General features: G+C 43.6%; 1 protein-coding gene across 2 annotated transcripts in view; it reads left to right on the top strand.

The window, feature by feature from the left end:
• SNX16 (sorting nexin 16) overlaps nucleotides 1-14132 on the top strand; it is a 38772-nt gene extending 24640 nt beyond the window's left edge. For both annotated transcript variants that reach the window (XM_061548657.1, XM_061548658.1), the window contains exons 5-7: nucleotides 1548-1617; nucleotides 7224-7381; nucleotides 10820-14132. In XM_061548657.1, coding sequence (XP_061404641.1) covers nucleotides 1548-1617; nucleotides 7224-7381; nucleotides 10820-10859 — 268 coding nt within the window. In that variant the 3' untranslated portion in view covers nucleotides 10860-14132. The remainder of the gene's footprint in view (nucleotides 1-1547; nucleotides 1618-7223; nucleotides 7382-10819) is intronic.
• Nucleotides 14133-15438: the final 1306 nt, after the last annotated feature.

Genomic DNA, 15438 nt, shown 5'->3' with positions numbered 1-15438 from the left:
CGTGGCTCCAGTGCCAGTGCTGGGTGTAGGCAGCGTGCACGCCGGACAGCGGAATGCAACAATGCCCGAGGGTTAACAGATCTCCAGAAAAGCTATACATAATCAGAATATTTATTTAGATTGGAGGAATCCGATGAGCTATGAAGCTCTTTTTCGCAGATGTCCAGGAGACATTGTGTTAGCTAGAGCAGTGTTCTTCACTAATTTTCCGAGGGGGGGGGGAGAGGGGGTGTACTTTCGCTGATAAGACATCATCAGTGTGTATGCGGGCCGCCACACATTTGAATCCATTGGGGTTTGACAGCAGCACGATGACGATGATGATGCTGGGGGTGTTTTCACCATTTGTGTGTCGCCGGGGAGTGGCACATCAGTGGCCGTCAGTGTCCCGTGGGCCCTGCAGTGAAGAACACTGATCTAGTGTGACTTAGGCAATGCCGGAATAACACGAGAATACGATAATCTTTGTTCTCTACATCTTGCGGGTTGTCCCTTAGCCATATCTAAACATGCCGGGGTTGTCCAGATACCCACGGAGGCTGTGCACCTGGCACCGACACGCGCACACACGCGCGCACACACACAGAGCAGCGACAGTTTCCTTTCCCGCTGGGAGAGCGTGTTTGCGAGCGTTGCGATTGCGCCCGGGACACAGCGAGGTCCTGTTAGTCGGTCGTACTGGGCACATTGGGTTTTATAAGCAAGCTGTCGGGAAAAATGATGTGCCTTGACACCGCTGACACCGAGTCAGACTCTGCATCTCAGTGGAATTGAGCGCACTTCCTATGGCCATGGGACCCAGGTCAGAGTGTGCGTGTGTGTGTGTGCGTGCGTCCGTCCGTGCGTACGTGCTCAGCGATGTTTAATCCGTGATGTGCAGCACAGACTACGTAATCTGCAGCCAGTTGCAAAGGCACAGCAATTGATCGTGCTGCAGTTAATTATAAGTAAATGTTGGCAATAAAAAATAATGGGTAGAGCTAAAAACAAAATAAACACAAAACAGACTTGTTAAGACGGGTGATGAAACGAATCTTTGTAAATGAGACGGCTCAAATTTACTTTGGTGCGTGCTGTTTATGCACAGTGTGACGTGTTTTGAACACACCCCGTGATAAATATTTCAACGGGAACATTTTTATCGCCGTGCCAGGTCACATTTGCCATTGTGTGCGAGCCATTTGCACTTAAATGGGTCGCCCATTTAAGGCATGGGGTGCTTTCATCAGCGCGTTGGGTCAAAAGTTTAGGGTGGGCATCTTTGTCTGTGTCACACTTGATGTGCACAGCATGTGCAGAAAAATAATTAACCAATCGCCTCTTCAAACCAGCACATACATTATTAATAACATGTAACAAAAATGCCTAAATGTATAAATAAAATAACGAGCCAGCTGTGCACCGTTGCGGTGGCTTCTAAATCCTCAGTTCCCCCCGGGGGGGGGGGGGGGGGGGGGGATGGTGGTCGGTGTCTGAAGATCCGCCGGCTTTTTAACGATTCCCAGTATTTCCAGCGCTGTTCTTGTTTCCCTGTTGCGAGCGCGCAGCGCTGCAGTGCGAGAGTTCCTGTGCCTCGATGAGCCTCCCGGACCCTTCGACAGCTTGGAGGAGAGCAGGGTGAGGTCGCAGAGGTCAAATTTGCTTCCGTCCTCAACATTGGACGGGGTCGGGGGCGAGGGCGGGAAGGACAAGAAGTCAATAAAACACACTGTGCTTTTGTGAGATTTCAATTTTAAGGGTCCACTAGAAAAGTTGCAGAGGTGTGTGTTTTTGTGTTTTAGTTGCAATAGATGCCCACAAAACAGTACCTATTTAGATGGTCAAACCAGAGAGCAAATTGTGTGTCCGCATGTAGGCGCGTGTGTGTGCGCACAAGCACTTTTTTTAACGTGTGTGCAAATTCCACCAGCTACCATTGCAGCTAAATAATTGATCATTTCAGTGCGGAATGCACATTTTAAACCAATGCGCCCCAATTGTCCACACTTGCCCCCCCCAAGGGCCGGCCTTGGCCAATCTCCGTCACACGGAGTGGCACTTCAACTGAAAATGTGCGGTGGCGTTAGAGGTGGACAGCTCTGAAAAGATGCAATCAGAATGGAGGGGAAAGAGGCCATCGGTGGCAAAAAGCCATTATACTCGGATGAATTCCACGTGTAAAAAGAAAAAAAAACACCAAGATTTTAAAATTCGTTGCAAACGATCGTGGATCTTGCGCAGAGAACAGATTGGTGGTACCACCTGGTGGAGAAATCCTTGTAGTGTCGCTCGTCGTCAGTCGAAGAGGCATTTCCAATTTTGTTCAGCGCGTGAGTTTTCTTTTGACCATTTGCAAGTAGCCTGACTCGAGGCCTCAGAACACACAAATTGCCGGAAATATTGGGGAAGTCACGTGACCTCATCGCTTGCAGAATAATTGACACACACACACCTCCATTAATAACACCGTTGGTCACTGTTAAACAAGGAGGGCGGCTTATTAGAGGGTGCAAACCGTGTAAAATATACTAGTTTAAAAGGCACATGATTCACTCAGTAAATACCTAGATTTTGTATTACATCGCCTGAGGAGCAAAACATATTTGTATTCACATTTGAACTTGCCATGAGTCTGCATTCATCACCGCCATTTTTTTGCAAAAGTAATTTGAACGTCTTTTTTAGATATTTTTTTGTAAAAGTCACCTTAGGGGATTAGAAAAGTTATTGTTTTCACTTTTATTTTATACCTCAGGCAGATACTTCTCTATTCAATCGCATATCGTTTACACGTGTTCCTTTCTCCTTCATCGTGCATTATATACACATGGAAGGTTTACATCAAGCGGAACCTCCCGATCAGCCGGGCGGCGGTGGCTATGCACCTGGCCTGTAAATCCAGCACTGTGGAGGCGAGAGCTGTTGCATCACACACAGGTTGCGAAACTCCCTTCCCGTGAGCGTCGAGGTGCCATATACCCTGGCACCATATACCCTGGCAGGCCAGGGTATATGGTGGTAGCAACATAATGTGGACAAATCCCCACCTATTCCATCTGTATGGGGTACATTGATGCCCCCTCCCACGTGTCGATTTTCTCTGGGTGCTCTGATATCCTCCTGCATGTCAACACTCATTAATTGGCCGAAAAAAACTGTACTATATAGAGGATCGCAGAGCTCGGGCAATTGTTCGCACCAGCTCACCGCCTGGCTGCCTTTCCCGCTTGTCTGTGGTTCTCCCTCGAGCGTCTGAATCATTCTCTCGCTTCAAGAGCGAGCAAAAGTGGAATTAAATCTCCTTTTGTGGTACCCGCACTTGTTTTTACATCCAATTTAATATCAGAAAACTTGAGAATTTATTAATTACACGATAAACCACACTACCCTCCCCATGAATGCAGCCACATCGCAACAATAACCTCACACCCAACAATCCCCGGCCTCTAAATCACGTAGCCAAACTCATACGTTATTGTGGAACAGACCCGGAAGGTTGAAACCTATACAGAGTTCGTTTAGTTCAACCAAGGCTGCTGGCAATTATTGGCCTGGAAAGTCAGTACGGTGATGGATAAAACAAGAAGCCCATTTATTATTTGTTAGTAGAGACACAGAAGGGAGGTCTGCATGCATTAAGTGATTGGTGGCTGTATGGTAGCTTACACCCCACTAGCAACTTGGTGAATTGTCATGATTAAGGGTCACGGTTCAATTTAATCATCGATTATCTTGTTTTTTTTTCTTTTTGCTATCTAACGTGTATTTTTGGTTTGTTCTATCACATTTGTAGTTTTGTTCGCTCTATTAACCGACTACTACAACTTCTGATAATTATCATGACGATAAGTTTAAGAAAGTTACAATAAATGTCTTCACAACCATTGTAGTAAAACAAACTGTGGGTCGCTGCAAGTCACACTGGACCATGGTTCAGATTCTTACAAGGAAGCCAAAGTCTCCCAACAGCCAAAACTGAAGCAACTTAGCAACGATCCCAAGAATAGAGAGATAAATTTGTACCAAGCAATGCTGAATAGCTCCATTGTTTTCTGATTTGTTTTGGAGACGTACAAATATGCCCAATTATTGTATAAATAATTCTGCACGTCGTCAACACTGACCTAAAACGCAAATTGTTTAACATATTCGTGGAGGAGTGGTGCAGTGGTTGGCACACAACACTACGAACCCCCGTGACGTAAGCTTTATTTCTATAAATAATGGCTAACATGAGAGGTGATTGACGTCTGAAATAGGTCCTAGGCCCCCTCCTTCACCAACTCTCACGGAGAAGTATGGATAAACAACCCCCCAGTGACCAACATCAGTTTGGGGAAGCCTCCAGCAGTGTATTGACAAGAGCGCCGTAAATTATCATGATTAATTATCGTATTTATTATAACATATATATTTATAAAATAAGCGACCGCTATGGGCAGTACTGCATGTCTCGCATCAATGCCGTTAATTTGTACACTTCAACATTTTCGGGGCACCGCGGTGTGAATTGAAACCCACAACTAAAGGAGGGCTATAACTGTAAACTCTTAAGTATGCCTTCCCCCTGTGAAACGGATTTGGTATTAACATAATCCCTTTCATGCCAGTGTTATTCCATTGCCTGAAGCGTTAGCTTATTTTATATTTATATGTGTATTTCTGCCATAAGTCAGTGTTAATGAAAAATACGCGGGGTGTTTGTAGTTACTGCACCATTGCCAACATCGGCCCTTAGTTTTCAGTTTTTTGTTATTTACATATCTAAAAGGTTTATTTTGTATACATATGTTATTTGGGGCTTTTTGTAAACTTTGTTTTAGACAACATGCGGAGGAAGGGAGGAAAGGTGAGATTTGTGAGTAGTTTTACAGCATCGACTATTGTCTGTAAACATTGGTGTATCTTGGCTTATTTCCACTTTACTATATTTATCCGGCCAAGTATCTCGGCAGTGGAGTGAGTGGCTAAACATGGGGAAGGATGTGAGTTCAAATCCTCGGTGAGGGTTGACTCTGCCCATGGTCCCTGTGTAGTCAATAAAATCAGTACCAGTTAGCGTTAGTCCGTAGTGTTAGTAGTTGTCCTGTGGATGGACCCACCCTTGCCACTTGAATGTGGAATTTGCACCATTGGCCCAGGGCTGTAAACAGGAGATGAGCAATGCCTCAGTGCTGTATTACAACACTGCATTCGACTTTACAACACTACATTAAACCACCTGGATCTAAATTTGATTGTCTTGAGTAAATAGTTCAAGGCAGTCAAACCATGTACACTGACATGAAACAATATCAAGGTTTAACACACGCAAAAAGTACTAAGGCTGGCATTTGATTTTTGAAATGTTCAATGCAGCATTTCACCAATACTCAGAATACTCTGCCAGATACTCGACGCGATTGGATAGCAGTGCTTTGAAATACACACCAGAGTAATGTAAATATGTGAATAAAATACGGGAAATAAACTAATATTCGAAGTTCCTGATCTTGAAGTCAAAATTCCAACAGAAGATCACAACTGTTTTCTGATTAGGTTCGGCATGTGCTGCCCGCCCCCCCTTACCCATTGCTACGTCGATGGCCTGGTGCTGAAGGCCCTTTGCTGGTGGCAGTGCACTGCTCACCTTCGCCCTGACCAGCATGTTGAGGCAGGGTCAAACAAACCCCTCCATGACTAACACGGCTGGAGAGGCCCTCGCCCAGCAGCGGATCGACAAAGGGCTGTAAATAATGACAGTTGTACATGTATCATACACAGGGACGGAGGATGATATGCTGGGGCTCTTAAGCTATGTCAAGTTCACGGTTCGTAAATATAGGAATGCCTGTATATTGTTGTAATGTCAGAATGAAAATGAACCATTTTATACAGTTATTTTTCTCTCCCTTTATTTTTCAATCGATTTTGTAAAACTTGAAACTCCGTTAGATTTTTTTCTTCGTATTTAGAGGCCACTCATAAGGTAATGCCCTAAGCTGTAGCTTACTTATCTTGTGTCTAATCCGGCACTTATTATACACTTCCATCGAGATCTATCAAAGTGACAGCCATTGGATAATATTGCGCTGACACTCACAGTTTAAAAGTGAAAGTAGTTTCCTGGGTATTTGAGACAGTGGTGTAAACTAGATAAATCCATAAAGAGGTGGATCTGGAAACTTCCAAGGATGGGGGGGATGGAGCAATCCTGAAATTTCAAGCTTTTTAAATAGGTCCCTATATTTAATTTAAAAAAACTTTTTTTTTGGATTGGTTTAACACGTAGGCTTTCGCGACCAATATCCATAATAGAGTTTTTGTTGGGTTAGATTGCGTAAATATATTTAAATGTGTCGTTAAAGGACAGGATCAAAGGGCTCGCATAATGCGCATGCATCATGTACGTTGGCTCATTAAGAAGGGTGGTCACCACATCTGCGCCTCTATATAAGCTACGAAACAGGTGGACTTCTCCACAAATCTGGCTGTCGCCTGATGAAGCTCGTTGTAATTACTGGCAAAATGTCATACTTAGATTGTAAATGTTGTGGCTTGGCTCTCCAAATCACCGATGTGCTGTTTAGGTGACAACCCTTACTAGTTGGCCGTGTCAGGTGGTGGCGGGTTTTAACAACACATTTATTTATTTACGTGATCTAACCCAAAAAAAACCTCTCATGGATTTTTTTGGGAGTCAAAAAGTGGGGCGGGGTGATCCATCACTGTTTCAAAAGGCAAGCTTGACATTCACCCCCTCGCAATTACCCAAAACTACAAGCTACCGATTTAAAGCTTTCGTGATTGCAGGGATTCATAATATTTTATTATGTTTTATTTTTATTATTTTATTATTTCCCTTCTACGTGACTTTACAGAAAGAACCAAGAAGATACAAGCTACCGGTTAGCATTGGTCCGTATTTTAACGGTTCACAATATAATACTCGAGTGAAATCAATGTGCATGTGAAATGGGGGTGTCACTAAGATTAACCTCGATGAAAGTGAACGGCATTCGATGGCACTGCACGCGCCCACACACGCGCGGGCGCAGAGATACGCGGAGTGATCAGGAAATGCATCTCATCGGATTTATCAGGATATCATCTCACGGCACCACCACTGCGCCCCCCCTGCCCCCCCCCGGTCTGTGCGCCACGTGCGTGCCCACGTGCGTGGGTGCCCGTGTGCGTGGGTGCCCGTGTGCGTGCCCGCGTGCGTGCGTGCCCGTGTGCGTGCGTGCGTGCCCGTGTGCGTGCAGGCGTTCTGCGAGAGCCTGGAGGAGGCCAACGCGCGGCTCCAGCGATCGCTGCTGGAGCGCGAGCGGGAGCTGGCGTCGTGGCGCCAGGAGTGCGAGGAGCTGCGGACGGCGCTGGAGGCGGCGCAGGCTCGCGTCCGCGTCCTGGAGGACACGCGGCGGTAAATATACCGTACGGCGTCGCACGACGCCGGCACAACCACCACCACCACCCCGTACGCGCACACGCAAAGAAAAAAAAACGCTGTGTTTGGGTCACACGCGTGGAGCGATACGGCGCAAACCGCGGAAGCCTACGCAGTGGCGGAATAGTGGCGGATTGACGGCAAGCAGTTGGAGGACATTTTCAATCTTTGCATTTTTTTTTCCATTTTATGATGCGTGGTTCAGAAACGTGGACACTTCACAAGGGAAATTTAACAAAAGCCGAACGAAACACAAAGAAGCACGGTAGAAGTGCATTTGAAACCGTTCATTCGTCACTTTCCTTAACGTTTCCCATTTTTCTTTATCAGAGCTCAACGGTGTAAAGTCGGTCAATCTCTGTCCTGCCTCTGTTCTCTGAAGAACGGTCATTACCTGAAAATGTCAGCATATTATTTATATTTCCTGTTAAAATGCAGTGGTGGTGATGGTGAATGTGGTGGGGTTTTTTTTATTCCTGCTTGCACAGCACTGCCAATGCGCAGTCCCTTGTGCTTGTTAGATATATACATTTTGTACATATAAGCCGTCGTTTTTGCAAAACAGGAAAATTCAACCCACATTTTTTTTTCTAATTTTGTAACTCCCCCAATGCCACGATCAGCGTCATCAGAGGCGGTCGGCGAACGTGCACTCGGTGCCACCAGTCCCACGGCATGGAACAGCCGACCCACCGACATTCTCGTGTCCGTGCGAGAGTCTTTCAAAAGACGGCAAGAGATGCGCGTGTTTACCATATCTCTTCCGTGGATTTGTACAGCGCCCTTGGGGTGTGTACTTCTCAACGTGGAATTATAGAAGCCATCCGAATAATCATCGACATGGTTTGGCGAGTTTTTAAAATGGCATTGATTTGACGTGACTCTACCAGTATGATCAGGAATGTGCTGGTGACATCAATGTAGTGTCCCGAACTTGTTTGCTAATCAAACGTCACTAGGGTGACATCACATTTTGGAGTGTACCTGACCGAAACTTTTGATTAAATAGTTTTTAAATCCTTTATATTAAGTTCGCTCGCTTGCTTGCTTGCGTGCTTGCGTGCTTGCTTGCTTGCTTACGACCGTGCAAATCTTTCGGTCGTTTTTTAACCCACTTCCCGTGATCCAATCGAGCTGACATTTTGCACACAGACTCGTTGTGCGAGACAATTAATGTTCGTTAAAAAAATTTTTCCAAAATTTTACACTGTCTAGGGAAAACAAATGATTTATTTAATTACCAATTGCTTAATACTGGCAGACAATCATCTGACCCATAGGTGGCAGCCATCTCAAGCCAGAGGACGAGGACTCTAGCTGCCACGCATATAAAGGATTTATAGTGAAAAACTTTGTTTTTACGGGTTATACTTGTTTTATATCATTAATGGAGCTTGTCGCTTGTGGCAGACAACCCAGGACACCCTAGCCTCGATGTGTATGTACAAGTTAATAACGGTGTGTTGTTTGGGTTGAATTCATTATTCGGTTACTCTTTGCTTAACTTTTAATATACAGTGTAATGCATTAAACATCACAATTTTTAGCCAATGGAAGTAAAAATGTTAATTTAAACATAAATTATCTCAAATAATTCCACAACAATGGTTCTGCACTTAATTTGGCTAAATTTCAAATTTGGGAATTTAAAAAAATACATAATTGGACATGGATGGGATAGTGCTGCCCGTTTGCGTGTGCAGCAGAGGTCACATAAAGAGATCTCAGAGGGAGCTCTGTGACATTGGCTTCTGTGGGCCATTTTCCAACACGAAGGATTTTGCACGGCTCTGAGACATCTAAATGGATATTCCGTCTCTTGACATGAATCCGAAAGCACGATCTGGATAAAATTGTGGAATAAAAAAAATATTTTTTACGCTGCTCGTATAAAAATTCACCGCATACTGTCTATGTTACAGCATACCGCTGCAAGTCCTACGGTGTTCACATACCCCTGCCTACGCATAGAATTACCAAAACATTTTTATTACAACAGAAGAATAATAAACTTTGTGACAGTGTGTCAGTCCGTGCGTATTCCGGTTTACATGCCTTGCCAAGATGTCACGACAAAGGCACACAAACCGTAATGTTGATTTTTCCCCTCGTGAGCGATTTTCACAAACCATATTTCACTGACCCATGTAGACCTGGAAGCAGCAGTAGTTTATTAAAATATTTATACACTGTGCACTACGTGTACATATATTCCGATATTGACTATTTTTGCAATGATTACGACATTTCTTTACGGCAAGAGCCTGATTTCACCGCGCGCTTTCCTCTTAGGTCTGGCGCCATAGTAAATATTACAATGGTAACGCAATCGATTCGCCGTGTGGTTCGGACAAATTAAACGACGAAGTGGTTCTGCGCATAATTAAAGAGATGGACCGCCCTATCTGCTCCATTCACCGTTGTGTGTCGAAAGTCATTCCACCGAGGTGAACGCGAAAAAATCTAAAGAGAATGGCGTTAAACAAAAAAAAAAACTTCGCAAGAACCCCGCAAGGGGCTTCTTCGTGTCGGGTCCAAGCCATAAATCACTCGGCTGCTTGAATTAGCGCTCGCGAACTGCTCCGCAGGCATCGGCGCTGAAGGTGAAGTCGTTTTTTTCGCGACCAAACGGTGTGTTTGGGAGTGTACACAGATCATACCGGGGAAAATATACAACAATGTTATGAACAAATAGTTAATTTTGCTGGCAGGATGGGGTGGAAGGCAACAAATATTAATAAATGACAAAGGCGTGCTATTACATGATCTTGTTTTGGCCGCGATCTTGTCATACGTAATTGTGTTACGTTATTCGGCCAGAGGCAATTCGTTTTGACAGAGAATGTTGCGAATGAATTCCGTTTATTATTATGTGGGGAACATTGCCACCATGCATTGCTGTAGGCAGGCTCATTAAACTGAGAAAACTATTTCACTCATAAGGGTACCCTTGATATATATTTTGTCAATGTGCACAGCTATTATTAATTATTATTGACAATGTTAGTAAATTTCGATTTAAAGCTTTCGTGACTGCAGGGATTCATCTTCTTGGTTCTTTCGGTAAAGTCACGTAGAAGGGAAATAATAAAATAATAAAAATAATAATATTAAAGTATAGTATTTTATTATTTTAGTATTTATTATTTTATAATGTTTTATTTTTATTATTTTATTATTTCCCTTCTACGTGACTTTACCGAAAGAACCAAGAAAATATAAGTAAATGATGAAAGTCGTGCGTGCTTGGGGGACGAACGAGTGACTTGTTATTGATGAACAGGTGAGGTGCAACAGGTGAGGTGCAACAGGTGAGGTGCAACAGGTGAGGTGCAACAGGTGAGGTGCAACAGGTGAGGTGCAACAGGTGAGGTGCAACAGCGATGTTTGGTCTCTTCCGTGTGTTCACTGCAGGGGGGAGGAGGAGGATGGTGACGGGAGCAGAGATACATGAGAACCGGAGGGACATGTTTAGCAGACGACGCCATCCCTTCCCCCATCACACCCCACACCCCCTCGTGCTCCCTACGGCAGCCTTGGGGGGGGGACACCAAGGTCTCCCGGTGCTTAAGAACCCACAAGCTCCTCCCAAAGCAGCATGTCACCTGTCATCGACAACAAAAACAATGGGATTGCAAAAAAATTATGAGTTTTTTTTTTGTTATCGATTTCCCCTGATGAGTTTTAAAATGTCAAAGGTTCATATATGGCGTAAGTTTGTAAGCGTAATCGTCATGAACAATCCACTGCTGGATGAAGGCCTCCCCAAGCGGCCGCCATCCCTCACGATCCTTGGCGATGCAATAATCCACGGAGCACCTCCACGCGAGCTAATTTCATCGCTCCGTAACCTCGGCGTACATCCTCTCAGGCTTTGGCTGCCACTCCGTAATTATTCTAGCGATGTGTCCTACCCAAACCCACTTTTCTCAACGCAAGAATGATGTGTTTACGCCTGCGCATGCGAGCAAAGGGGATCGTCCATTTATTTCTGCCTTGGCTTGCCATCATCCACTTAACACAGAAATGAAACATTAACATATTTCCAGCAATGACAGCGAGACAGTGAAGCTAAAGAAATAAATAGCTTCGATGCGACACTTATATGGAATGGTGAGTGAAAGCAAAGCCAGTAGTCTTAACACACATGTTCAACGTGATCTCACTGCAGCCATCTCAAGGTGCTGGTGCTATTATTATTATTGGCAAGATAAATAATAAGCACGAGGAATCTTCACAGCAATTGTTAAACTAGGAGCTGCCACAATTAGCGTTGTGCACTGGACACTGAAGAAAGTAATATCATACAATCAGTAGCCTTTAATTATTTAGCGTTGAAGAAAAATAACTTGAGCACAATGTAGTTTAGAAATGTAAAACGGTTGTGTGTGTGATAGCATTAATACGTATAAAATGACATGGAACTTAGAGAATGGTGATACAAAAATTTTACTTTTTTTTGCAACACATCTCAGAGCTGAGAGCAGCAATGTGCCTTTTGTGAGTTTTATTGCAATCGGTTTTTTTATTTAAGCTTACTCCGAATTTAACAGAAATGCCTCTGGCTTCGAGAGCCAAATTAAAGTCACTTTAACGAGAAAAGTGGACAACATTGGACATTTAATGTGCAAGCGAACAAAACAAGTGTGCCATTAATCTTTCATTTTCCTTCGCCTTTATCATTTTCCCGCAGTGTTCTTCACAAAGCTTGGGAGCAGTTCTGTCCCAGTTGGGCATTAAAGTCAACGGCTATTGCTCGCCAGTTATTATTCCGTCAACATTACTCATCTGCAAGTGTTGTGTAAATAAAATATATTGTTGGTTATGCCAGCGTTGCCATTGCACGCTAATAATTAATTATGACACCAGTCTTGTATTGTCCAAATCCATTCTATTTCTAAGAACTACTCTTCAAAAAGACTTTCCTCACCAGTGTTAAGAAAAACAAACTATTGCAGATGAAGTCTAACCCTGAAGGCATCGCAGAAACATCTCCTGAGTAGAGTGCAATGAAGGTTATCTGTTTGCTGTGGCTGTTTGTGTTCTTCGCCTTTTTCTCTTGGTGCTTTCAGAGATTAATGCATTCACATTACATTCAATAGAGGTATAAGTTGCATTCACCATCAAAGGCCATGAAACCACCAAGGATTCATTGGGGATGCACACATTATGTACATGTACCGCCCTTTGTCATTCAGCCCTTTGGAAGTGCTGAGAGAGGGCCTCTTCACAGCGTTACAAGTCATGGGGGTTAATAGAGCGTAATTCACTATGTTCCGTCAATGCAGGTTAGTATACATGGGCGCATAGAAATGCAGTGTGATAGAGTTTGCTGCATTGCCCTCTGCTGTCCACAACACCGCTGCACAGGTTAGGTATTTATCTTCTTGGTTCTTTCGGTGAAGTCACCGAAAGAACCAAGAAGATGAATCCCTGCAGTCACGAAAGCTTTAAATCGAAGGTTAGGTATTGCCTGCTGCATTGTCATACACGATGCTCGCCTAACCCAGCGATCTCCAGGTTCAATCTGCTGAGCTTCCGAGATTTAGCTAGATCATTCCGGGCGATTTGGATATAGGCTTGTAGCATATATGCCATGTTTTTGTATCAACCTTATGAAAATGTAATTGATGCAAAGCTGACACAAAGGGTTCATTTAAATGTCACTGGTATCGGTACATATGCTGGCATTGAAAAACATACTATAAGAGCACAGAGTGGAAAAGGCATTTGTTAGCTTCCCTGAATGACTTGTGTTTTAAATTGAAGCTGACTTCAAGAAACAAACGTTAACTTTTTCAACTTTGGCACTTATCCAGTATTGGGGGCATTCCCATCGTACCATAATGCGAATGCCTCTGATACTCGATAGTTATACTTTAAAATCGAATGCTGCATGCTGCGTTGTCTCATTTGCTCAAGGAGACTTGCTCATGAATAATTAAGTGTCTGGTTCACGTGGTCATTCTCAGCCATGATCTATCCACTGCTGAATGAAGGCCTCTCTGTACCGTGAGATGCAACGAAACACATCTCACTCCCGCACGTGATCTTTTACCTCCATCTCCGTGGCTGTATACTCGTGGGTGTATTTTGTCCTTGGGTTCAAGTGGTGCTTACTGGCTGCTCATGCTGGCTGCTCATGCAGAAGGATCAGACACACTCCTGGGAAAATGAGCACTGTATCTCCTTGGTGAGTATCATGTGCGAAGCCCTGGTCTCTTATGTTGATCCTCTCTTTTGGTCATTGCCACATTATCTGCCAACTATAAAGGCGTATCCGCGAAAACATAACACACGCAACATGCAAATATGATGTTTGTCATCGTAGAGTTTGCACGCATAGAATATTAACATTAAATATTCATCACGTATACAGTGACAGTCCCAGCCATTACAGCTGCACATATATAATGCTGAAACAATAAAATGGGTACTTGTGCAATGGCATGGCTCAGAAATGAAGTACATTAATAGTGGTGGACTGGTATCATTAAGTTTACACGCTTCTGTGATACATATTCTAATCGTATATTTAATTCAATTCGGGGATAAAACGCGTACTTATGAGTCTCGTGGACAAGGACAACGATTGCTCTCCCGTCTTGAGGTATCGCTGTGACGCATGAACAACATGCTCGTGTGCTCTTGAGTTTTAGCGATGGCCCCTTGGGCAAAGCCTGCAGTAATCAAAATAAAAAATACTGGGCTCGTAATGCCAACACGCTGCCGTGGTCCGCAGTCTCCTTTCCCCAAGTGTGACAAGAAAGTGGCGTTGTATTAAGGCCCCTTGAAGCATTTCACACAAGTACAATAAAGACTGCTTCCAGCAGCCAAAGCACCAGTTATCGTAATCCTGAGCATTGCTGTAACACTTAAAATAAGCAGTTATTTTGTGTTTTTGTTTTTCTCTGGGTTCTTGGCACTTTTAAATCACTGTTTGGACAATAATGTGAAAATTGGAAATTCTTGTAATGGCTTGCAGTTTTTCATTTGAGCACAATTTTCAGTGAAGTGCGGCTGCCACGTGTTAATTTGTGCGTTCTGAAAACCACTCGCTGTGGCATTAATGCACTTTGCTGTACAAACGTAATCGCATGAACCAAGTGCGAATGGACACATGTACTTGCATGACAACTTATTAATAAAAGCTAACCATGTGAACGGAATGCTGATGCAACAAATATCTGGAAAGCTGCTTGTTTCAGACATGCTGCTAACATACAATCTTGCAGTAAAGTGTTTTGAGTGGTATTTGTTTAACTTAAATTGGTGTACGGTTGCATAATTGAATGTTTTTTATGGGAAGCACGCTTGGTAAAACATCTTAGTGAAGTTTAAAAGTCCGATTGATTCCCCACTCAATTGAGAATAGGTGGTCCAGTAATATCGCGGTTTTTGTCGGGGATGCGTTCCTGAAAGGTGCGACGATGATTATCCAAACTACGTCAAAGTAATTCACAGGGTAGGTGGAGTCGAAGGCTGAGAGGCGACGGATACGAGAAAGGACGGACAATGCTGTCGGCGACATGTGGGTTTACGCGATGCAAATCAGGTAGCAGTATTAATAGTAACGACGTATTTGAGAAATGATGTAAAAGGGGTAGATGTAAATCGGGGTATTACTGGACTCCCCTTCTTTACAGCCTTGAGCCAGTGGTGGACGTTGAAGTCGACCACTCTTGCCTTCCCCACAATATGGGATTAGATTTTAATGTTGACAGGTCGATATCCAGCTTGGATTTAAACTTCCAGTCTTTAAATTGGAAGTGTACCTTTGTGTCGCCCATTACGAGGACTTGTGCAATATCTGGTACAATTTTAGTGTGTATAGCAGCGGTCGGGAACCTATGGCTCGCGAGCCATATATGGCTCTTCTGGTGACGGCATATGGCTCCCAGACAAATTTGAGTTGAAAAAAATAATAAAATAAAATCAGTTTGGAACTGATTTTAAAATACTTGTGATATTGCTTAATAATACTGTGTCATTTTAAAGTAAACAGAAATTAGTTTTGAAGATAAAATTTCTCG

Source organism: Lethenteron reissneri, chromosome 9 (genome assembly GCF_015708825.2).
Source record: "Lethenteron reissneri isolate LAM-NWPU_2019-01 chromosome 9, ASM1570882v1, whole genome shotgun sequence".
Classification (NCBI taxonomy): Eukaryota; Metazoa; Chordata; class Hyperoartia; order Petromyzontiformes; family Petromyzontidae; genus Lethenteron; species Lethenteron reissneri.
The sequence above is the reverse complement of the archived record's forward strand: the minus strand, read 5'-3'. Positions and strand labels throughout refer to the sequence as shown.